A 26360-nucleotide genomic window follows, 5' to 3' on the forward strand; every position below is an offset into this window, starting at 1 on the left:
GCAAACATAATATAGTGACTTTAAATCAAATCTGACGTGTAATCACATTCTGGCAGAAGCAAATTCAGAACTGAAACAAGGCTCATAAGCTGTTCATAAAGATTTATTTAAGTACAATAAGACACATTAGGCTTTTCAACATCCAGAAAAGCAGTTAAACATATTTACACCTATTTACATGAGGATAAAGCTATGTAAAATGTTAATATTTCCATTTGAGTTCCCTTCTGTGACGGTAGTGTTGATTTAGTGGCTGAAATCTGTTGATCTGAGATTAGCTGAACTTAAAACAACGTAAATGTGCCACTGTGGCTCAGTTACATCAGCAAAGTTATTAGAAAGTTAAAATTAACTGAAGTAAAAACTCACTTTTCTTAATATAAGAAACACAGATACAAATAAAAGTAGACAGTATCACAATATTGAGTTTGATAATCACATTGTGTCAAAAATGTCACATACATTAAAAATAATATATATATTTTTTCATTTTAGTGATTTCTAAAAATTGCACCTCAACCCCTTTAATCGAAACCTCCCAATTAAATCAGTTATTTAAAATTCATTAAGAAATCCACATGTCTCAGTATCTGTATGTCTAACTTACATAATGTCACTAAAATATCATTTCCAGATCTTCTTGCCTGCTGTATTTTTTATCCAACAGATTATCACATGAATGCCATGTAACACTGCAATAAAAACCATTATGTGCTTTGTAATTTCCCCCACAGATAGGAAAACATGACATCACTATAAAAAGCTGCAGATGTGCAAACACAGCTCAGATTCAGCTGCAGGACTGTCAGTTTACTTTAATATTGCAACCTAAAAAGAGTTAAAATGCAATTAGAACATGAATGTAAATCTCAGATTTATCTTACTATGAAATACGATTGGCTCATAAAGTGTAATTGTGCTACAAATAGTGTAAAATATCCACAGAACAGCTGGACTCATAAAATTATTGGAGAAAATGTAAAGCAACATGGATGATCCTGTACAACATTTTGCAGTTTTTCCTTCATTTTTCTTTTTTAACACTTTTTTTAAAATCAAACTTACTAAACAAGTTTGTCCAACCAGGCAAAACTTCAGTTTTTTTGACTCCAGCCAGTTAAACTTTCTCAAAGACCTTCAGGCTGCGCTTGGCCTCCATAAATGTATTTTTATCATCTCTTAATAATTTACTAAATTGTGCAACAATTCTTTGTGCAATTTCTTTTCTTTTCTTTTACAGCTGCTCATTCATTGATCATTTAAACCTCAGTTTCACATTAGAAACAAATTTGTTAAGAAATAATTAAAAATAATTTTAAAAACTTTTCAGAAACACTTTCAGAAACGTTTCTTAGCTTATCTAAAGTGTCATATCTCTGTCTTCTTTAACACCTGTGTGTGTTTTGTTAAATTAAAATGTTAAAAGCAGAAATCTGCGCAGGAACACATGCGTGACTTTGGTGATCCGAATAATCAGACTCAGATTATTAAACAGTAAAAACATCACCCACATGGTAACCTAACTGTGATAAAAAGGGTAAATTTTGGCTCAGATCTAAAACATTTGACTAAAAGCTGCTGACTCAGCCATTATAAAGTGCTCACAATCTCTTGTCTTAAGCAAACGGGCTCCGGTTCGCTGGGTTTCTGGCCGAGCGTTTCCGGATTCCCAGCAGTCCTAATGACTCCTGAAGAACTGCAGAGAGAGTTCATACATCAGGAACATGGTGGAGCTCATCGGGAAACCTCGGATGGCGTTCACAGAAGCTCCCCGGAAGAAAACCTGCACAGGAAACAGTTTCAGTTCTGAGTTAAGGAACTGCATTTTGAGCTTTCAGTTTGGGTTTTCCAATGGTTTTTATAGTTCAGGTGGAGAGTCATAGATGCTCTTTCCACTCTATGAAGACACATTTGCAATTACATGAGCAAATATAAATATTTTTTTCAGAAGTATAAACATTTGAAGTCTCTAGGTTAAAGTATTCTGATGCAACACATCGACGTTCCTCTTCAATCATCTACCAATTAATGACCGTTGGTCATTGCAGGTGTTTTGCAGCACCGTCCATCATCCACCACTCTGAACATCAGAGTTCATAGTTCTACCAATTATTTTAATGTGATTAAAAAAAGTTAATCCACTTTAAAACTTCACTGTGTAATAAAATGTTAATTCATTTCATGAAACTGTTCTAGAAAACTACTGTTTTTAGTCAGAGGCTTCTTCAAATTGGTTGTAAAACAGACTGCTACAAGAAAAACATATATTTACGCATTGAAGAATTTGAATTAATATGAGTTACAGCAATATTTAATTTTCCTTTGTGATCAATAAAGTGTTTTTGAATTTAATTTGTTATATTAATATATTGTATATTACTTTACATATCAGCACAAGTAGGCCTGTCACAATAAGCAATAAATCAATTAATCGCACAATAAATTAAAACAAGGTCAATTTCCATTTGCATGATTTAGCATTTTGCTCTTTCTGTCAAAGACTGAATGACATTTTGTTGAGACAAATTTGTTTACAGACTTCATAGTTACTTTTATTTGTAGTTTCTGTTGTCTTGTTTATTTATTTGGGATATTTAAAACTTCTTCCAGTTCCAGTATTAAATGTTGACTAAAATTGATAGTTTATTGATCTCTGGGTCTGTGTTCTTGCAATATTATGCCATTACCATTTTATTGGTTGAAAATGGTCTCAAATCAACATTATTATTGTTTATCGCAATAACTTCTGGGACAATTTATCATTCAGCAAAATTTGTTATTGTAACAGAAATAAAGTATTAAAATAAAGTACCTAGTACCTTCTTTCAGACTGTACTTTCTGGACTTTTGGTTGTCTTTCTGAATGCATGCTGTGGGAGGAACACCAGGTCTATGGTGAGACACGCAAATAAAAGTAAAGACACTCAAGCGTTTATAAGCTTCCTCAGCAGTGTCCTTTAAACTCGGCTCCTCACTAAAAGGTCTTAAAAGCACCTTGTAAGCCATTATATGCATTCTAGCAAACTTTTATGTTACATCACAAGGTAACAGTCACAGGTGATATTTGCTCACCTTGCTTAACTTGTCTGTGCTGCAGAATCATGACAGGTTTTATAAACCCAGTTAAAAACGGACAAGCTGTGAACTGCACGCGGTTTTCTGCCTGAACATGTTAAAAAAATTATTCTTTGACATGCATTCAATGTTTACGTCACTTAAATATCAATCTTTTCTAAATGTCAGAGCTGGTATGACTATAAAGGGTAAGTTAAACAAAGCTTAGCAGTATCTGAAATTAAATTGCAACTTTATATATATATATACACATACACACACACACATATATATATATATATATATATATATTACTGCCAACTGGTGCATTACTGCCACCAGTTGGTGGCAGTAATGCACCTTATAGTTCGCCTGGCAGCCATCATTGAACTCCAGAAGAAGGAAAAAAAAGCCACAAAAATAAAATAAAAAAACAGTGAAAAAGGTTAATTCAGGTTAATTTGGGCTTTCTCTGTCATCTCATTAAAAATGACTTTATTTTGTGTAACCTCAGCTTTTAAAATCCATATTTAACCTGTTTTTATTTGGCTTTGTGATTAGTTTCCTCTTTGTGTCCGAATGGCTTTTTATCAGCTCTGAAATCAAACAGCAGGACTAAGATAACCGACTTTTATCTGCTTAAAATAAATACATTCAGCTCGTACAGACCGACTTGTTATTTAACTTTGCAGGACTCTGACCCGTTTTAAACCGAGTCATTGATCAGCGAGCGTCAGGCTGCACTAACAGTCCAGTCCACTTTCTCAGAACGTCGATGATCTTCTGGTATTGATCACATGACTGCTGCTGTTTTTATCAGCACAGATGTGGTGACGTTTCTCCACTGACACAACAAACAGTCCGAACATCTGGACGCAGCGTTCAGCGGCGGACCGGGCCAAAAACGGGGCCGAGTTACAGCCAGCTAGTCACCTGACGAGCCCCCCGCCATTCAATCACCAAAACACGTCCTGTTCTGGAACATTTGCCTCCTTCAGTCGTCACTTGTTTTCCAGTTAGAGTTGTTGTTGTTTTTTTTAGTGAAGTTCAAAGAATTAAACAGGTTTCAGGGGAATTCACACACAGTTTGTCTCCAATTGGGATTTTACTGTGCAATAAACCAGTAAAAGGTCAGGAAATAACAAGTTTAATGATTAATGCAAAATGTTTCCATGTGAACTGAAGCATATCCTGTGGTTTGTAGTAAAGAACAAATACAAAACTGAATGGTGGCTGTTTTATCCTCAGTTTAATGACACAAAACCTAAACTGGAATATTCTGCAGCTTAATAATACTGTTAAATATATTGGAGAGTATTCACACCCCTAAACTTTACCACAACCAGGAAGTTACATTTACAACCATCTTTAATAAATTTGAATATACATGCCAAAGATTCTAGTTTGTAACTTTTGAAAATAACTTTTAACACATTTATGTTTTTAAAAATAGATTTCTTTATGTTGTTCTGATGAAATATTCTAAATGTCATGTTTTCATGGAAAAATCATCATAATTAACAGAAATAAAGGTTTTCAAACATCAATTTGTCTGTAATTAATTTATATAACATGTTTCACTTCATAATAAAGTTACTAAAATAATATTTTTGTTTATTGAATGGTTCTGTATTTTATTGGAATTTCAGGCAATTAATCAACAGAACATTTAGAAAGAAGAAAAGAATATGTTCTGGTCAGATGAGACCAAAAGTAAACTTTTTGGGGGAAAAAGAACAATAGATCAAAGAATATTTATTTTTGAGTGGTCTAATCAAAGTTCACACTTAAACTCAATTGGAAATTGGTGCAAGACTTTGGATAATCTAAAACAGATAATCTACATCAAATCTGGAAGAGTGCTTCAAAGAAAAAAGGGCAAAAACCTCAAGACTTTTCACCTTGAAAATGTTAGAAAACATTTCCAATGCTTCTTAGTAATACTTGGTACTTTATATTGGTCTGTCACTTAAAACCACAACTTATTATTTGTACAGTAGAATAAAATAGTTGTAATACGATAAAACGCAAACAATTCAAGGGGTATAAATATATTTAAAATAGTTGTAAGATGCAGTGAGAAGACTAAGTTTTACTAACTGATTACTGTTCATCTTCTCACCTCTGCTCCCTCGGCTCTGTAGCTTTGGACGATGCAGTGTAAAACTCCCTTATACTTCTTCTGCAGCTGGGCGTCGGCCTGCATTCGGCTCTTCACCACGTCGGCTGGAGTGGCCGTGACCCAGGAGATGGACCCTGAGGAAGACCAGAGAAATCAGACCAACCAGAACAAACACCGTGAAGGTTAAACCGGAGGAGATGCTTGATTCAGGAAGGAATTCACCGAGGAATTCAGAGTTTATGCCCATTCATTCATTTCCCACTGCTTATCTGAAGCTCAAGCAAAGATGCTCCTCACTTCCTCTTCCTCCTTTTCCAGTGATGTTCCTGAGATCCTTCACATATAATCTCCACAGAAAGTTCCAGATCATCTCCAAGGTTTCCTCAGGGTGGATCAGATCTGAGGTATCTTCCTCAGAATTAGAAGCTTGAAATGCAACACTACTAGTTTTGATTTCCTTTGCGTATTTAAGGGCAAACCTTTCCGTAAAGAGGAAAAACTGTGGTCTATTTAGTCCCCACCCAGAGCTGATGGCCACAGGTCACGACTGAAAGGTGCATTGACAGGTAACGCAGCAGGTTTAACTTCATCATTTAAAGGGGATCTATTATGCATAATTCACATTTTGCAGAGTTTTATACTTCCATTTGGGTCTCAACTGCCTCTAAAAACAACCCATTTGTTTTTTTAGCAATAAGTTCATATTTGTTGGTGTCTGGAAAATGAACTGTTTCAAAGACCTCCAGATTTTTGAATCGCATTCAACTGTAGAGTTTCCTAGCAACGCAGAACTCCAGCATGTTTGGTCAGCTGGTTTAACAATAGCTGCTGGAAAAGACAAGTGTTTTGTTGTTGACTTACTATCTAGAAGCCACTTTCTGGATAGTAAGTACTTGTTAGTTGTGCAGGAGGCTCTACTTCTGCTTTTCAAACATGTATGGTTGTATAATTGAGCAACTGTTTGCAGCTACGTTCATGTACGACCATAAATGTTGACATGAAGGGGGGCTGAGCGGAGGGTTGGAAAAAAATAGAAAAGAACTTGGCATGTTACTTTTTAGTTTGAAGACAAAATTTTATTCAAACATGACAAAATGCTTAAAGAAAAACATTTTGGATCAAGTTTAAATGCGAATAAGTGGAAGATAGATGAGATTATTTCAGTAAATATGACTGGATTCAACCACATGGCCTTACATTTTCTGTCAGCTCTGGTCGTTTACTGGGTTTGAATCCTGGTATTTTCTGATTTCTCTTATACTGTCCATGATTTAGACCGTGCTTCAGTTTTTTCCAACTTGGACCCGTTTAAAAGGCGAACCTGTTCTGGCCCCACTGATTTACAGCAGCTGACTGAGCCCCCCGCTCCGCCATGCTCTCACTCTGTCACGTGTTCGCAGCTGGTCGGCCTGCATCTGGAAGCAATCCTTCGCTACCACACGGCGTTTATCTGCTCTGCACATACACGCCATCCGAGCCGCCTGATTGGCTGTCAGCTGACACACCCGTTCTTTTTCACGCATCTGGGTCTGGAGTTTTTCTGAGTCCAGATCCTTAGTCTTTCCATATGTTGTTTTCTTGGAGCTACATTCCCCTGAAATGGAGGTCACTGCACTTTTAAAGCTTACAGACTGCAGTCATGTGAATTTATGAGAATCACGAGGGAAAAAAGATGATACAGTATCAGGATGTAAGACTGAGCTAAAATGTTACATTTAACAAGATTCTGACAAATGTGAGAGCAAATGTGAAAGAAATACTAAAAATGTTGGGGTGTCGTAGAGGAAATGGCAGATTTTTGTGCTCAAAAGTAAAAATAAAAATATTTTTCTTAAAAATGAAACTGAAATATGAATTACAAAAGCACAACATTTATTTTTGGTTTAACTTCTGGTGAAAATATCCTATTACATTTGAAATAAATCAAAACTAACTTATAAGTAACTTTTCAGCAATATATAGCAGCTTGTTTTAAGTAAACAATTCCTTAATATTGATTAAAAAGTACCAGTTCTATTAGCATATTATTTCACTCATAAGTGAGAAAAATGTCTTGTTATAAGTGAAATAATCTGCCAATGGAACTGGAACTGTAACTTTTTCATCAATATTAAGGAATTACTGATTTAAAACAAGCTCATATTTCTTGATGAAAAGTTGCTCGTAAGTTAGTTTTGTTAGCATCACATAATCAAACTGGCATGTAAAAGTTTAAAATCCTAATAAATATTCAACATTTGATCATTTTGATCACAACTGAAGTTGATCAAAGTATCTAAACAAAAAGCAAGAGATAATATTAATCTGTGCTGTCTTAATAGCCACTTTTGGAAGTGGAGAGTCTTATCCATAATAACCAGAAGCTACAAAAAAAAAATTATGCATAAAAGTTAAGATGTTGGAAGATAAGTGATTTCTTTTTTATATAAGTAATGTGACGTTAATGTGCCTAGAAATATGAATATATGCTACATAATACATAGTTTTAGGGACTTTAGTTGTTTGTTCAAGAGACAGGAAACTGAAATCAACTGGTAATTGGTAATAATTAAAAAAGGGAAGGAGGATTAAATTCTTCCTACTCCCTTTCGGACATGTTGCTCTTTTTGTTGTTGTTTGACTATTTTGATTGTTGTTAAATTGCTGTTTTTATCAACTAAAACACTTTCAACAGCAGATTCTTAAAAATCAACATGTTCTAATCCAATCAGGCCTATTTTATGAGCAATTTGAATATTTAAGTTTATTTGCAACATCAGAAACCAGGTTATTCATGTGTCCTTAAATCTCTCAGCCTCATATCTTGCAGTCTGGTTCAGCTGTTTTCAAACACGCTTCTTGCATATAGAGTTGAATGTAAAGAGCAGGAATGTGCGGTTAGACCATGCATTCCTTCAGACCATGTGTGCACATTATGATGTTAGGTTATGGTGACGTGAAGGGAAAATGCAACTTGACCTTTTACTATCACTTTTTCCCAAATGCTTATAAAATGTCTAGTTTTTGCAACAACTTGCATCTCATTCTAACCTGGATGTCTTATTAGCTGTTTTTGATGTACTTTAGTTGCTTTTCCACAGACCAGATAACTGACATTTTTAAAATACATTCACTTAATGAAAAGACGTCAATTTTGAAAAAAACTCTTGTTAGATTTATCACCAATAAATCAACTGGATTGAATTGAACATCTTTAAATACCTTTTAGTCTGTTGACCTTTTAGTTTGCGGCTACTTTCATAACCAACTTGAGGTGAATAAACAGCTCAGAATCCAAATCTTTATAGTACAAGTTAGTGTTGATTCCACTATTTACCTGCTAAACCTCCGGCGAGCCAGATGGAGCAGGGATGAGGGCTGGACGAGCTGGAAGGGGTCAGCAGGTCACAGAAGACGGCGTAAGGGATGAAGTAGAGTGCGTATCCAGGGACGTCCCTTAGGATCATGGCCCCGGCGCCCCTGTAGAGTCCCTGTATGCCCTGGGTCTGCAGGATGCTGCTGATGCAGTGGATCGGGCCTCGGTAGAGTCGCTGGTTGGGAATGTCAACAGAGCGAAGCGGGATGTTGGTGCCGTTGGCCACATTACCAGCCAGCTGGAGGTTCTCTGGAAAAAAGAAAAAATAATTTCTACATTAGTTTAATAGAAGTGACAGGGGCAGACTGTGATGGCACAAAGAAAGAGAAAAGAAAATTTTATTTATTTTGTAATTTAAAGAATATTTTTGGATGTCTAAAGGCAATAAATACTTTTACTTTTGTAACTTTCTTCTGATTTTGTATTTTTGTAATATTTAGATACAAGTGTTTCCACTAATGTGTGTAAAACTTTGTCAATATTGCGCTAAAGTTGCATTTGTGTTTTTTCCATGTGAATCAGTTATCAAACATGCTGCACCATCATGCTCTATCCCGTTGTCTTTGTCTTATCTGGTGAATGGAAACGCAGCTAATGTTCAAATTATGAAACAAATCCTAAAATAAACACACAATCTGAGTTACTATGAATCAGTGGAGATAAGGAATAAGATGCATTCTAAGCAGAAAAAAGATAGTCAAACCAGGAGGTTACAAAAGAACAACATCTAAATACATTTTTAACGTGATCACTGCAAAAACATTTTACCATTTAGTTTAGTACAATAATTTTAGTACACTTAAAATGAGACAAACGAACTTACAAGTAACTTTTCAGCAAAATGTAAAAGCTTGTTTTAAGTAAATAATTCCGTAATATTGATTAAAAAAAAACCCCAACTAGTTCCACTGCAGATTATTTCACTTATAACACAAAACATTATTCCTATGTTATAAGAAAAATAAACTGCTAGTGGAGCTTTTTTTTTTTTTTTTTTAAGCAATAAACAAGCTCCTATATCTTACTGAAAAGTTACTTGGAAGTTAGTTTTGTCTAATTTCAAGTGTACTAAGATATTTGCACAAGAAAATAACAATACTGTTGTGTTTTTGTAGAGAAGGCAAAAACATCGGGACAGTTTGGACTTTTTAGCTGCTCCAGGATCAGGATAATTTGATTAAATTATGCTCATTTGCAGGAGGATATTAATGTAAAACACATAAGTAAGTTTTTCTCTAAAACAATCATAGAGTTTTCAACAACTTTTTTGTCAGGTTGCCTCAGTACTTTTTCACAGTCACCAGTAAAAATCTGACATAATTTTACCACATGACCAGCTGTGCACCACTGCTTTAACAAGCTGGAGTTTATTAACCGCTCAGAACCATCACTTCCACGAAGCTGACGTCCAAACCTTGTCCTAAAGTCCGACTTAACTTTCTGGCCCTTTGCACCACTATAAAATAATAAAAGAGATTTTAGAAACCACAACCAAAGTGCCTTTGAGGAACTATTAGACGAGGTCAGGAGTAAAAGGCGTGAAGCGGCTATAAATGTTTCATCTACCATTTTATCTCAGAGTTGACCTACATCAACCTTGAATTTATTGGTTTACTGTTTAACAGATCACAGCAGACCAAACTGTCTGCCACAGATATGACCTTGCAAGACCCGATAATGGTGAGACTAAGAAATTTATACACCCTCACAAAAAAACTCAAATATTTAAACTTGGACATCATAGAATAAAAATATTTCAAAGAGGAAGAAAATAGAGTTTCTGGAAAGGGGGGAATTTTATACACGTTCAGTTTGGAAATTGGCTCTGATGAAACTGAAAGTGACGTATCTGGAGGAAAAAGGAACCAGTTTGCACATTTTAAAAGATTGCTGCCAAGACAAAAAAGTAGTTTTTACATTTTCCTCAGTAAATTACAGAAAAATTAAATCTCCAAACAGGAAAAAAAACAAACACACAGATTTACCTGCCAGAACCATCTGTGTCTGCATTTGCAGTCGGATCTTGACCAGGTCCACTGGAGCGCCGAGCCCCACTGAGATCAGTCCGGTCAGCATGCTGGCCACAGTCAGGTCCAGCATGCCGCAGGGATGCCGTCCGTCGCCATAGCGATACTTGCTTATGAGCCTTTGAGTGTTGCTGAAGAAGCCAAACACAACTGAGTTGTAGACAGTGATGCTGGCGAGCGGGAAAGACATGCCCTTAAAGAACCCCATCACCTGAGCGTCGCATTAAAAAAAGAAGAGAAAAATCAGGACTTTTGGTCCATTTAAACAAAACAAAAAATAAGTGGAACAAATAGAAAAAGAGGCAACTAAAAACGTTTTGAGGATCAAAACACAGCTGTCCACAGAGCTGTAATTATTACAGTAAACCAGTAAAACTGGTGAAAACTGTCCAAAAAGAGAAAAATAACCAGTCATGATGTAATGAATCAACAGATGTTTATGTGCCATAAGATGGAAGTCATCTGCAGTTAAAATGGCGGCTGAGAGGCAGTTCAAAGGTCAGGTGTTTACCGTCTCCTTCCTGTAGATGGACAGGATGCAGTGCAGCGTGTTCTGGTAGCCACTTCCTGCCTGGAGCCGCGTCTGGAGGACGAAAACGTCCAGAAATTAGAGAGGAGCATCCAACCGACCGACCGACCAAAAGACTGACCGACTGACCGGCCGATCAACCAAAAGACCGACCTAAAGACCAACCGACTAACCAAAAGACCGACCTAAAGACCGACCAACCAACCAAAAGACTGACCAACCAAAAGACCGACTGACCGACCAGCCAATCAACCATCCGTCCCTCCATCCATCCATCCATCCATCCATCCATCCATCCATCCATCCATCCATCCATCCATCCATCCATCCATCCATCCATCCATCCATCCATCCATCCATCCATCCATCCATCCATCCATCCATCTTAAATCATTAAACGTTTTTATTCAGACAAACATTTCCATTTTCTTTTCTGTAATGTTTAGTATCGTCACTCTGTCTGAAATGGCATAAATGTTAACCCTGTTTGTTGAAAAGAAGAAAGGATTGTTGTGTGTCCCCTCCATAAATTTTGTAGCTGCACATAAATAAAATCAATGCAACGTGTCTAAAAGGTTTTAGTGCAATGAGGTAGAAGTTATTGAGCAACATGTGGTAGTGTCTTTATATTGACTTTTACCATGCTGCAATCAGGAGGAGAGAGTTGTAAAGATTGAAATACGGGGAAGTTCAGTCTTAATTACCTTCACTGTGTCCAGCGGATGTCCTACGACCACACTGGAGGCGCCTGCAGCCAGCAGAAAAACACAAACAGACACAGTGAATACAGAATGTACCAAGAGAAGAAAACAAGAGGTACCTTGTTGCTGAGAAAAAAACACGACCTGGTAACTTCCTGAGAGTTTTGTTACTTCTTAAGACAAAAACATGCTCTCTCATCAAAGAGAGAAGAAAGGAGTCAGTAAATTTGCTACATTTAAATTGTAGCTTTGTGATGAAACATTCAGAGATATGCAGAAAGGTCTGCATAAAGAGTACGTTCTGGTCAGTTGGAGCACGCAAAGTGGATTTATCTCTACTGGGTCTTACAGATAAAACAGAGACTGTTAAATGGGTCACAAAAAAGAACTGTTAGCAAACAAACCATTCAACGGCAGAGTTTCCAACCCTGGGACCAAGATAATGACATGTTCTGCTAACCAAGTGGGCCCCAGCAAACATATTTAGGACTCAACATAAAGCTTTTACATTGAGTGTGTGGATTTTCTAAGCTCTGGGAGCAATGCTGCACATGCCGCTGCTGACATATCTGAAGATAAAGCCTTCTTTTATCGCCCTGACGGCTTGGTATGTCAGAAAGTATGAATATGAGGCCCAGCCACACATGCAGCAAACTGTTCCTGATGCCGTGCATATGATCCCACAGAAAAACCCCATTAATCATCCGTTAGTCTCCTGTGGATCTACTCCAGTGTTTTTGTTTCCCTGGGAGAACTAAAAATAACCCAGAAAGATGCAGCGTTGTAGAGAAAGAGCAGTCAGTCCAACTGGGGCCCTCACTTTAAGTTTAGCAGTAAAATGGGAAATGTCTTAAATACCAGAACGTTTCATATATTAGACACAAGAAAAAAAACACGAAGAATGAAATGCTTCCAAAGATAACTCATCACAAAGGAATGTTATTTGCAAAAAGTAGCAAAACTTAGAGTAAAATTGCAACAAGTTTTGATTAAATAACATTTTTATGATTTGGATTTTAACTCCTTAACTTATCAGTTAACAAAATGACACCCTTAAAATGAAAATGGAGTTTGGAGCTAGTTCTGCAGCCATTATTGTATCTGAAGCATAAAAAAAGTTAACATGAACAGTTGTATTTTTCATTACTTGAGCTGTTGGGAGTTGATGAGTAATTTTTTTAAAATCAGCTAAGTCCACGTTTCCAAGAGTTTGTGCAATCAGAAAATCCAGAAGAGCTGCAGAAAAGTGTAATTTGTAATCTTGGCTCAAGATTCTATATTTTTGTTCTCTACTTGATCTGAAAGAAAGATGTGAAATTTATCAGAGGAAGGGAAATATCCATGTTTTTCTCAGTAAACATTTTTCTGTTCGGCCCTTTTCAATGAGATTCATATAATTCACTCAAAGAAAGAAATCTAATCTAATAAATCCATAAATTAAGTGGTTCTGAGTTGAATTACAGATTAAATATGTACTGGATGGAGGAAATACTTGAGATTTGCCAAGTGTAAGTAATTTTCTTGAGGTATTGTAAATAAAATAGAAACACTTTTTATATTTTTTTCCACAATACAGAACAACCAACATGAACATCAAGATATTTTTGCCGATTATTGATTTTACTTTATTTAAACCAATTTACTTTTTGTCTCCACATTTTTGCAGCATTAAAATTTTTTTTGTCATTTTTTTTACTATACAAAATAATATGAATATGATACAACACTTTTTTTAATTGATTAAAAATAATTTACTTATCTTTATCATTGTATAAAGTTTTATTTTAAATGATTGGCAAAACCAAAACGTTCTGTTTACTGGACAAACAACTACTTGATTCCAGATCCAGACCTACTTTTTTATTTGAGTTACGCAATGTATGAAAGTAAGCAGTAGGGCCCCCTACTGGCCATATCGTTCACTGCAAGCATTTGATTAAAAGCGGATTTCAGAGCAACAGGAACAATTTGTACGCAACGAGTAAAGCACAAACAGTCAAAACATATATTATATAAGCAAAAATTAAACATTTTACAACTTTATTTAATTTTTGGTAATAAAAGGAGGGAAGGAGAGAGATTTTTCACCAGTGTGGTGAAAACGGAGGAGGGAGGAGGAGGAATAGACCCCCCTTTGTTTTTACAGGATGTGGATGCAGTAGTTTTCCATCTTAAAAGTTGCTGCTGGACATTAACGGAAGATTGTGCAGGTGTCTAACTTAGCAACTTATTTTGCTAAGTTATTTTGTAACTTAGCAAAAATAATTCATGGTTATAGGAGGGAAAATATTAGAAAATAATTCCCTTCATCATTTTCCTCCACTGAACAACGCTTTTCTGACCCAACACAATAAGCAGAAGAGTTTATTTCTCACCGCCGATCCATCCTGCGACGAAATCATCCAGACGAAAATTCTTTGAGGTCATTTTTTAAACTCAGAAATTCAGCTCATCGGTCCAGCGCATCAAAACTCCGCCAAAAATCCTCAGTATCTGCGAAAACAGGCGAGCATCGCCGCTTATCAAAAAACAACCGACTTCACGCCTTTCTGGGAAAACAAAACTATATTTTAGGCACTGTCTGAATTGATAAAGACAGAGCAACGCAGCGCTACGCAACCAACCAATCAGGATTAAGTGTGGGTGTGCGGCACAGCTCCAATGCCCAATCAGGGGCGGGGTTTAGAAGCCGAGCAGCCAATAGGAAGGCCTTCATGGTAATGAGCCATGAGGAGGAAACAGCAGAATACCAGAACCGTAGAATAAAGATGGATTTTGAAGTTCATCTTGGAGATACGGATCTTTTGGCTTAACTAACCCGAAAGAACCGGTTCTTTCAGCTCCCAAACAGATTTTTTTTAACGTAACATAATATTCAAAATTCAAACTAACTGTATATTTAAAAAAAAAAAGTTTTTCAAGATGCATAGTCAAAAACCGTATTTACAGTGTTTTATTATGAAATAAATACGATAAATGGTAAGAATGAACAGTTGAATGAACAGTTTAAAATGTTCTTTTAAAACTTTAAAGATCTGGAGACAGCCTGTGTCTCACAGGTTATTTATAAATAGCATTTTGTTTCTTGAATATAATTAATAATAGCGTAGAAACATGACATTAAAAAAATATGGAATATACTTAAAATTTAAAATCAAATGTCATCTTTACTTGACAAGCAGACACAATTTGTACCCAGAAATAGACAATAAAGCTATTCTAACTTTACATTAGAGTTAAATTAAGTTTAGTAAAACGTTGTTTATGATTGGAAGCCCAGCTGGTTGGATCAGGTATACATCAAAATACAAAACTCTTGTTTTTAGGTTTTCATAATTGGTAAAGCTGATTTCCTTTTGTGTCTACATAACACAAAATACTCTGTATTCCAAAAGCACCATCTACTGTTCATATCAGTGCATCGGCACACAGAGTCCGACACACAACCAATATCAGCTGTAAGCTATAATCCAGGCTACTGTCTGCTATGTGACACTGAATATTTTTACAGGAACCAATGAAATGTGTTCCAGCCTTTTAGATGCTTCTTGTAAGCGAGAAGAACCAGCCGAGTTAAAATAAATCTGTTCTCAGGTCACCTCCAGGAGCTGAGGGAAGCAGCAGGAGGCCAACCTAATATTTAAACCAGTGAACCTGCAGAAAACTCACACAGCCATGGGAACAGACTGAAACCGACCCGCACTGAAGTTCAAACTCTCACTAAGGTGGCACATAACTGCTCATACAGGAAAAGAAGCTCTGATATGAGACCTTATGTATTTGCTTTCCAGCTGTCACACAGACAAGATTTGTATAGATTTCTTCAGCTATTAAGTGAAAAGTCTGACTCCTGTGTCGTTTTATACTTTTAAAAATTATTTCAACATCCACTTTTATTCTAAAAACCTTAGAAATTCACTTTACACCTATAAACCTACGGTAACACCCAAAGCAATACTAAAGAAACACTCCCTGACCCAAAGCAATGAACCACTCCACACATTCATAACATCCAGACTGGACTCCGCTTCCCAGAACTTCCAGTTTGACCGCTGAAGGCAGAGTTTGTAGTTTTGAAGCGTCTCTGCTAAAACTTTCTATACAAGCTAATCTTGATTAATGTCCCCGATGGCACCCCATAACTCTTTGTCTGTTTTTACAACAAAAATCACAATCAATAAATCTCTTATTATTTTGACTCCTGTTCTTTGGAAGCACTTTAAAATGAATATTTGCCTCGAGTACCTATAAATAAATAGTATCCAGGTTGAATTTATTACAAATTATGACAGAAATGTTGCCCAGACATCTTCTTTACCAGTTGAATAATTCTTAAAAACAAAAAGTTGCTGCCTGGTTTTAGGCACATGGTATTTAAGGGGTTAACTGGTCTGTAAACATATAGTCTCTATGAAATAGCTGAAGTTAATGTTTAAGATAACCACTGAAGGACACTCCCAGCACACAAATCCCAACACAGAGATGAGGCTGAGATAGCAAAAACTTCTAAAGAATAACCGGAAATAAACAAGATTTATCTGTTTTTCCTCAGGGCTTTTAACTCTCCTATCTAAAGGCAGGACTAATAACTATCCAAGCAACTTATAGGAAGCTATGTGATTTAAAATGTATAGTTATTTTTCCTGTAACTCGCGTTAGTTGTGTCTCCTGTTTTGCTAGAGAGTAGTGTAAAAACCCTCAAAGTTGTTGTGAAACCAAAATATTGTCAGAAACCCTCAAATAATTTATTACGTTAATGTTAAACTTTTCGTTTCAGCTTTACGTATCAAAAATTACCAACACATGTCCCAATAACCAAGAAATGCAACTATTATTGTCTTGATTGGGATGTAATGTTTGTCACGTTCTACAGTAACAAGTGTTTTTGTGTGAGGTACTTTCAGAGAATTGACAAATAAGAACCTGCTGTTCACATGTTTGATGTTAAGGACAGGACTTTCAGAAGACCGAACAAATTTGAGTTGTTTCAAAAAGTAAAAGAAAATGACTGCATGAGATTGGTTCAGAAAGTTGCATCTGAATGAACCAAATGACCTTTGGAACGATGAAGGTAGAAATGTTTGTCCTCAAGATGTTATGAGGGAAAAAACGCAGCAATATGTTCACAATCCTGCAAGCCCACCAAGCATGGTGGTGATGATTTCGTCTTATTTTGCAGCCACAGAAACCAAACCGATTCCAGGCACTGAGTTGACCACAAATAACCCGAGATACCAAAAAATTCTGGTGTCAACAACACCGCAGAAACACAAAATCCTACCAAGTATTTTTGTCTAGTTTGTAGGACAAGTACCATAATATCTTGTTTTAAGTAAATAATTCCTTAAAATTGATGGAAAAAAGACTAGTTCCACTGGCACTTTATTTTACTAAAACAAGACATTTTTGCCCTGTTATAAGTTCATTAATCTGCCAGTGAATCTAATACTTTTTTATCAATATTAAGTAAATTATTGACTTAAAACAAGCTCCTATTTCTTGCTTAAAAGTTAATGGTAAGCTAGTCTTGTCTTTTGTCAAGTGAACTAAGATATTTCCACTACAAACTTGACAAACATAATTGGATTTTTTATATATATTTTATTAATTTTTTTTCTTATTGCGAATTTAGTTAATATAATTTCCTTATTTCTCTGACCTTCCAAGTATTTACTCTAAATTATAACATAAATAAATTCAAATGTCGGTTATTTAGGAGACGATCAACTATTTACAATACCGTCAACTTAATAAAATAATAGACTAAGTCATTTTTTACCTAAATGATTGTCTGGAAAGAAATTATTTAGTCCATTATTATAGGAAGGTGAAAACATCACAGTTGGACTAATGGAGAGTTTTAACAGTAAGTGTAGTTTGTCAGCTGCTCTAAATAATCTTAGGCAAAATGTTTCGCATGATTAAATATTTCACATGCTTATCACATGCTACAAAGTAAATCTTTAACCAAACTATTTATTTCTGCTGTAAATGAGATTTATAGCATCTGAATAGCCTCCAAGACAAGCTGTCCAACATAAATCTGGCAGAAAGTTGCAAAAATATTCAGAGCATTAGAAAAGTTTTTCAATCTTTCATGGCGTCTTTGAAAGAACAGATGAAATCCTGAAATGATTTTCGTCTCTACTGCAGGGATGTTTTAGATTTTTGTGTCTTCCTCCACCCCATTAAACTGGATTATTTAAGTTTAAGAGCCTATTGTAGTTTAAAGGAACAGTTGATTAAATGAAAGAATAGAGATTAGATAAAACAAACTATCAAAGAGTTTATCCAGCAGTCAAGTTATCTGTTTACTTTAGTTTTCTAATCTCGACTAAATATTAACTCATCAATAAAATAAACCGACTTCTATCGTCTCAGATGACTTTTATTCTTTTGTTTTACGTTACGTGATTTCATAATGCACATAATTAGTTTCATAATTCAACACATTTGTTCGTTTTGCCCAGATGAGCAGCACAGAGAGTGTGTAAGGAGTGTTTGTGTGTGAGTGTTGGTTTGCTGATGATGCGTCTCGCGTTTCCTCAGTGTCACCTTTCACAGAGCTGCTCCTGATTATTGACTCGGGTCAATAAGGTCAGAACCAACCAGCAGCTGAACCCAGCAGTCCAATCACAGGCAGAGTTTATTTCTTCTGTTAGACACGCTAAAAATACAACAGCTGTCAGTTTAACTCAGATGAGGTTTAACTTCTGAAAACAAAATTCTGAAATTTTATTCATGATTTTAATCTTAATTTGTAAAATGCATCCCGCTTGTTAGAATAAGCCTCACCTCGTTCATTTTTAGATTTAGCCACACACCTGGTTTTTAAGCAAAATAAGAGAAATTATATTGTATATGGACTTAGATTAAAAATTTACTATATGAGGTTTTGATTTCATAATTGTTTGAGAAATCTCAATATTTTTCCTCCTTTTCATGTGTATTTGTGGATAATACATTTTATCATCACAGGGCTGTCTTTTGTTATTGTTCATTATTCATTAGTTTCTACTTTGTACAAGTGTTATTTATTTATCCTCTTTATTTTGGAGTCTGGGGACTCGTTTGTGGGTTAAAATCTTTTAAACTCTGATTACTATTCATCCTTTTGTACAATATCTATACTTCTAAAAATCAAATAAAAAGAAAAATGTAAAGCAAAGAAAAGTTGTGTAATTGAGATTTTAAAGTTTGTCGGTGTAAATGTTCAGCGGTTCTGGTGTTCAAATCCAGTCACAATTGTCTGTTTTTGGTTACAAACTTTTAATCTGTAAAATTTTGGATAATTTCTTTCGATGGCTCAGATTGAATTTAATGAGATGCAAGAGAAAGTGCTCAGAAATTTTATCCAGTAAATGTAGCATAGACTTTTACAGAAGAGGACTGGGGCCACTGAAAAAACAAGCAAAAAAATCTCACTTTTTTCTCAGAATTTGACTTTAATCTCACAATCTCCTCTGAGATTAAAGTCAAAATTCTGAGTTTAAAGACAGATTGTGAAATTCTAGTCAGATTTTTACAGTGACCCTAATTCTCTTTCACACACTTGTGCTCTTCCTACCCCACCTGTTGCTATCAGTTGTTTGTCATTTGGCTGAACGTTTTCATCATCATGTATGATGAGTTTAGCTACTTTTAGCTATACTATAGCTAAAAGTAGCTAAAGAAAAATGAAATAATCTGCATAAAGGTTTCATCATTAAATAGGACAACGTTCAGTTTTTGAAAGTTACATTGAACCAAAAAAGCTGAAGATTCTCTTACAGTTTGCATGTAACTTTGCACATCACCACTTTCCTAAAATAATGGTCAAAGGGCATGATTTTTTTTTGGTCAAAATCACTTTTGAAATAAATAAAACAGGCCATTATTTTAGGAAGGTAACAATATTTTGTTCAGATTCAGATGACACACATTAACCAGTCAGCATGATTCCTGCCCAGTTTTATCAACTGAGCCCAAAGTTCAGGTGTTGATAATAACATAAGAACTTTCTAACATCCCAGCAAAACAAGAGCACATGGTTGTCCTCTCTGAACCCTGTTTGGGTCCGACGTGCGGATGTGAGGTGTGTGCTGAATCTGACTGCTGATTGGTTTCTGATGTGCAGGTGTGACGTATAACAACAGTGCAAGTGAGGTTGAGTTTGTCCTTTCAATAAAACGGGGTCATCAACAAACAGTGGCTGGACGCCACGTGCAGAACCGAGTCAGAACGGCGCTTTTTAGCTTCAGCAATACATAAAGTTACACTAAACAGGACGGTGTTAAACTACTTCATGTTTAATAAGCTTTTAGGTGGCAGCGGATTCAGGAAAATCTGCTATAGTTCTATCATGTTTTGATTAGTTGAACCAGTCCTTATAAGCTGCATATCTGTATGGCAAATTAAAGGTCAGGAAAAAACTGCAATCACTTCCTGTAAAAAACACGAGACAGCAAAATATGAGAGTGACAGGTTTTCCCTGTGGGTGAGCATCAGAGTGGTTGTGTCACCCATCATGATTAGGAGTACTTTTAATCATATTATGAATGAGATAATAATAATGTTTGAATGAGAAAAGCACCTTGTAAATCAAATCTTTAGAAAATCAACAGGTTAAAGCTGCAGTGTGTAACTTTTATTTAAAGGATTGGTTACCTACACCTTCTACCTGAACTGCTGTTGCTCTCTGAAGAAACTCACTGCCTCCAACTAAAAACAACCAATCAGAAACAGGGGGAAGGTCTTAGCGCTGTCAATCACCCCTGTGAACAAGCTGCATACTTTTCCTTGTGATTCCGTCTGTTATAAAACTCTTATTTATACAATTTATTTAAAAATATTTATTTAAAAGTTAACATGTATTAATGCAACACACAGAGTTTATTTATTCATTTATTTATTCATTATTTCAGCAGCTTGTTTCTAGGATCTCTCTTCACAGGAGTCAGAAGGACTTGATGTGCTTTCAAGATTAAATTAAAAAATGTGAAATAAAACCTCGGCTAACGTGCAGCAGGATGATTTTTTTAACGAGTTTTCTGACAGGAGTGGGAGCTGCTTGTTGCATCAGAGGAGAGCTAGTAACAAAAACTCCCTAAATGATGTAGTTCTCCTGTTTTATAACGGTTCTGAACAAAGTGGCCGTCATGCTGACTTAAGTATTATAATTATAGCAACACGTCTGTTCTGGGGCTGTGATGGAAGCAAATCACAGTGACCTGAATCTGCAGCTGCCTGTTTGTTCATGTCAAAAGAACATGTTGTCTGTACTGACAGAGAAACTGTGATCAATGATTTTCTCTCGGGTCAATACTGGAATCTTGTCCCCCCCAAGTTCATCCTTTATACAATTTTTTAAATGTATTTTTTTACAGCGAATTAAAAGAAACGTAAACTCTCTTCGATTATTAGGGAAATCTTGAAGTTATTTAAAAAAAAAACACTAAATCTTACCAAGTATTTTTTATCTAGTTTTTAGTGCAGATATCTCCATATACTGAAAATGAGACAAAACTAACTTACAGGTACATTTTTAGCAAGATATAGAAGCTTATTTCAAGTAAATGATTCCTAATTATTAATAAAAAATAAGTAGTTCCACTGACAGATTATTTAAATGTCTTGTTGTAAGAGAATGTGTCGGTGGAACTACTACTTTTTCATCAATATTAAGGAATTATTTTGCTAAAAAGTTACTTGTAAGTCAGTTTTATTTTATTTCTGGTGTATTAAGATATTTGCACTAAACCAGATCAAAAAGAGAATTTTTATTTTTGCAGTGTGGGATTAAATACTAGAAATACTCTCTTAGTTTTTTTTTTTTAATTATACACAATGTAGTTACTGAATTATTCAGAATTAACTAATAAGCCTTTTTCAGTTAAAAAGCTTTAAAATTATTTATTTTCATATCAATCAGATACATAAGTTTGAAGCCAGGAAGCCTGGCAGAAAGTATGGCGCTCACGTTTCCACGAATCAACAGTTTGTAGGGTCAAAGGTCGGAATGTTTCAGCGCATTTTATAGAAACTCCCAGAGCTGCATTTAAACGTTGCTGAGCATTTTAAATTCTTCATGCCTCTCATGGGTGGACATGAACTGCTGCTGACACTAGGGGGCAGAATAGGTTCATGTTTAAACACCGGTTTGGAGCATTAATTACCGTCCTGTCCTGCCTTTTCAATGTCACACTTTCAATTATGGACGACCTTTTTTGCCTTGCACGGCAGCGTTCGTGCATTTCGATGGAATTCCTAAAGCAGCTCCGGTAAATATATGTGACCTCAGAGCAGACGCTCAAAAATGAGGAATTACTTGGAGGCTGATGGAGCCCTTAACAAAACACAAAGGGCATTCAAAAGGTCTTGGCTGCCTTTTTGGAGCTGTAAGCTGCCTGTAATATAACTGGGGACAGAATGAGTAAATAATTCAAGATATATGATCATATAGTTTTAAAATTATGATTTGTATTTGTATTTTTGTTTGCACATAGCAAAACAAAACCGAAAAACACTTTAAAAACAATCCAATATTTAAACAATTAATTTTTTTAAATCCTCAGCACAGACAAAGCATGCTATGATCACACACAGGTGGCTCACGATTCTTTTTGCTAGCAGAGAAAATGATTAATCTGAAGCTGCAGTATGTAACTTTTTTTTAAACAAGTATTTTTACATACTTGTTGAAACTGTCATCATGACAGTATGGTATGAGACAGAGAATCTGTGAAAAAGTGAAGCTCCCCAACCTTAAGACCCGTCTCTTGGCTCTGATTGGTTGTTTTGGGTCAGGAGCCGTGGATTTTCTCAGACGGCAATAGTAGCTGGAGGAGGAGATCGATCTGTTCACAGGTTATCTGTCTCATAACACGGTGGTAGTTTTAACAAATACTGTACATTATAAAAAATTTGTTCAATAAAAGTTAAATACTGCACCATTAATGTCAAACAGCAAGAAAAATGAAATGAATTTCTTTTATCTGGGAATGTATATTTCTGGACACCACTGCATTTTCTGTTGTATTAAACTTTATGTTTAATGCATTTGAGTTGGTACAAAAACATCACTCAGACTAAGATGTTGTGATTTAGTTACACTGACTTCTATGAAAGCTGTAAACACAAAACAACTTCAGAGCCATTGCACTGTAGAAACACTGGAACTGCATTCGGTTGAGGAGTTAAATCAATTCCACACTAAGCACCTTAAGAAGATTAAGCTACTATTCTTTATGCTGTGCATGCTACGCCATGCAAAGACATATTGAGACATGGTGCACCGGCAGAATGCTAATTCATGCTAAAAGCAAGCCAAACATATGCTCTGCTTTGTGTCTGTAGCTGCACTATTAGATCAGTCACTGGAAACGAATCCAGTCAAGCTGAGAGACTCTGGTGCCAAAAGATATCACTGCAGCATATGAATTAACGTTCGTCTCACTTATCAGAGCCATTAGGACAGGAGTTATGATTTCACATCAATGTCCAGAGCTCAAGGTGCCCACATTGTTTCCCACTTTACAAAATTAGCAGACTGAATTTCTTCTGGAGTGTTTCATTATCATCCATTTGAGGCAAATAAGAGGACGCTGAGCCAATTATGCTGTGAGGCATCTTTCTCAGCTCATCAAAGGAGGAAATTTGAAAACATTTTCAATTTTCATTAACAGTGGCGGAGCTAGACTTTTAAAGTTGGGGGGGCCAAGGGGGGGCCAGGACTACGTCTGGGGGGGCAAAATTTAAAATGTGTGTGTGCACATATTATATATATATATATATATATATATATATATATATATATATATATATATATATATATATAGTTTATATATAAACTAACCAAACTGAACCAAATATTCAGTTTGGTTATTTAAAAAAATAACCAAACTGAATATTTGGTTATTTTTTTAAGCCCCTCTGTCATTTGGCAGGTTATAATTAACACCTTTGACTGGCCCACATGGAGACATGATAGACTTTATGCAGAGTTCATCGCATAGGAAACTAAAATCAATCAATAAAAAGATCCTTTCTGAATATCATCTCATGGACACTGAACTAAATGTCTTTCTGACCGGGAGCTGACAGCGTGTTGAAGAGTTATGGACACCTTGGTTAGGAAGCTCTGTTTGGACAGGTAATTTGACAGCTAAAAATATTTCGGATCGGACCAGAACTGTTTGCCTGATGGTGGTTCGGGCTTCTAATGAGTTTACATTTAATGAGTTTGCAGCACACAGAGAAAACCTAAAGAGAATGTGATCTACTTATTGTAGTTTATGTAGAGGAATAACAGCTGACTGTTGAGAGAGGAAAGAAATTAAAGTGCAGATCCGTTAGAAACAAGCGCAGAGCGCTGGGCGATAAATGCGCATAAATGCTCGTTACGCTCAAATTAATCACAGATGAGACGACAAACGCAAAATCTACAATATATAGTTACACTGCTTACGTTAATGTTTTAAAAACAAAACCACTAAAAACTTAACTGAGTTAATATGTCAGATTCCCTCCTCACCCTCATCTTGATATGAACAGAGAGCAGTTAGCTGGTTTCTGTCCAGAATGTGATCAAGCGCATGCTGACCACTTGGTGCGCAGACAGTTGGTCCACTGTGCGCAGACAGTTCTCTGTACATCGTGGAGCTCATTATTAATCATTATAAGAACAATATCTGTCAGAGAATCATCTCTGATCTGGACGCTTTAACGTACCAGAGACTTTGGAGCGCCTAGCGCAGCTGATCTGCTTCTGGAGGAAGTGAAGCGGGATCAGGAACCGATCAGAGTTCTGTAGTCTTCGAATCACGTCATTTTGTGAAATGTTACCTGATTTCAAAAACGTTCTCGCAGAGAAATAGTAAATGTTTCGTTTGATGACTACAAATTGGAAATAAAATTATTTTTTTCTTTGACGGACAACGAAAAAACTCCAGCGCCACCTCTGCTCCAAACTACGAATATTGTCGACCCCTCTTCGGTTTTTTCTCTTTTTTTGCGGAGGATCAACAAATAACTTATTGGTGTTTTACCATCACCACCAGGTATGAAGGGCTTTAGCCTTTGAGTTGCAACCACAGCGCAGCACAACTGAAACATCCAGGAGAAGAATATCAGCTTGTTGTTATGACAAAGGAGGCTGGTATCGCGCCTGATCTAAATCTATTTATTTATGTCACATGGACTTATATAAAGTTTTTTACATTTTCTTTTCATATATTTATTATTGTTTTTCTTCTTTAGATATTAGGTTGACTATGATTCCAAATAATGTACAGGAATAACCTGGTGCTGTTACGTCAATCATCTGGGGGGGCCACTGGGGGGGCCAATCAGATGACAGGGGGGGAACTGGCCCCCCTTGGTGTCTTCACTGCTTATATTTCCCCCCAGCTGATACATTTTCTCCAATATATACCAATTATTATTCCCTTAAATATTAGACTCTGCTTGAGTTGACTCTATTATTTATTGAGATTTGATCCTGATCGTATGGTATGTTATAGTTCCACGTTCAACATTTCCCCTCACTTTGTTTGATTTTCTTAGAGTTTCAAAATGACATTTTGCATGTAGACAGAGAGAAGTTTTTCACACGGAAAGCTTCGGAGAAGAAAAGATCCCGTTCAGTCTGGGCTTTGAATTTGCAATGCTACAATAAATCCTGCAGGTGAGGTGGGAGTGTTTGATAGGAGATTGAGCACACACCGAACCACTGAGAGCATCTGGTGGGAGCAGGGAGCTGGAATCAAACATTATTATAAACTGAAAAACACACAGTTCTGGGGGCTGGCTGGAACAACGATGCGGTTTCAAATAACTGTAGACCAGCGCTTAAAGTATTTACGTTTTGGCCACAAATCACAGAGAAAAAGATATTACATTCTTTCCAAAAATCAAAAATACAAATTGCAGATTTACAGGCAAAGCATTGCAAATGCAGAACTAATTCATGGTAGCACAGACCAACTGGTTCACAACAGACTAGGGCTGCAGCCAGTGATTATTTTAGAAATAGATTACATTTATTTTTCTAATTGGATTAAAAAAAGGCACATTTTGCACAGTTTACATTTAACCATTTAAGCAGTTTTTATACATTAGAAATACTTTAAAAATATTTACATAAACAAATAGAATTCAATTCCTTCTTTAAATGTAAATTATTTTAGTGAACACTTGAACATTTGTAGCAAAGGATGCATCTGCAGCTAAAAAAACCCTTCTAACACCAACATGTGAAACGTCCTGCTTCAATGCAGTGTTGGACCGATCTATTGATTATTTTTGGATGAACCGACTATTAATTGGGTAGCAAAAGGTGCCAAATATAATTTTTTTCTTCCCAGAATTTGAAGTTAAAATTGTGTCACTTAAGGGATTTTAGGTAGATCATATTTACAGATAAAGATGTTTTTTTTTTTGCAAAATGTAGATATTTCTGTACAGTTTTGGCTTAATTTCCGCTCTGACTGTGTTGTTCTTTCAGAAAATATCTGTATACCTCAGTTAACGATTAATCAATTACTAAACTAGTTGCTGATTTCCATAATCAATTCATCACCATTAATCATATTAA

The 26360-nt window shown here is 35.9% G+C and overlaps 1 protein-coding gene across 1 annotated transcript; it reads right to left on the reverse strand.

Moving 5' to 3' along the window:
• Nucleotides 1–87: 87 nt before the first annotated feature.
• Nucleotides 88–14390, reverse strand: slc25a48 (solute carrier family 25 member 48). The gene is made up of 7 exons (XM_008420833.3): nucleotides 14164–14390; nucleotides 11792–11835; nucleotides 11070–11141; nucleotides 10517–10769; nucleotides 8493–8780; nucleotides 5177–5310; nucleotides 88–1783 (listed from the first exon to the last, which is right to left on the reverse strand). The coding sequence occupies exons 1-7, from the start codon at nucleotides 14213–14215 to the stop codon at nucleotides 1679–1681; spliced, it is 948 nt and encodes a 315-aa protein (XP_008419055.1). The 5' UTR covers nucleotides 14216–14390; the 3' UTR covers nucleotides 88–1678.
• Nucleotides 14391–26360: the final 11970 nt, after the last annotated feature.

This window comes from Poecilia reticulata, chromosome 10, assembly GCF_904066995.2.
Source record: "Poecilia reticulata chromosome 10, P_reticulata-male-v2, whole genome shotgun sequence".
In the NCBI taxonomy this organism is placed as follows: domain Eukaryota; kingdom Metazoa; phylum Chordata; class Actinopteri; order Cyprinodontiformes; family Poeciliidae; genus Poecilia; species Poecilia reticulata.

What these genes read in the sequence shown, in the direction of transcription:
- slc25a48 (XM_008420833.3), bottom strand. Translation starts at nt 14,215, where the DNA reads ATGACCTCAAAGAATTTTCGTCTGGATGATTTCGTCGCAGGATGGATC. An exon ending in ATCCGCTGGACACAGTGAAG is followed by an intron (nt 11,142 to 11,791) that starts GTAATTAAGACT and finishes TTCGTCCTCCAG; the next exon opens with ACGCGGCTCCAGGCAGGAAG. An exon ending in GACACAGATGGTTCTGGCAG is followed by an intron (nt 8,781 to 10,516) that starts GTAAATCTGTGT and finishes TCTTTTTTCCAG; the next exon opens with AGAACCTCCAGCTGGCTGGT.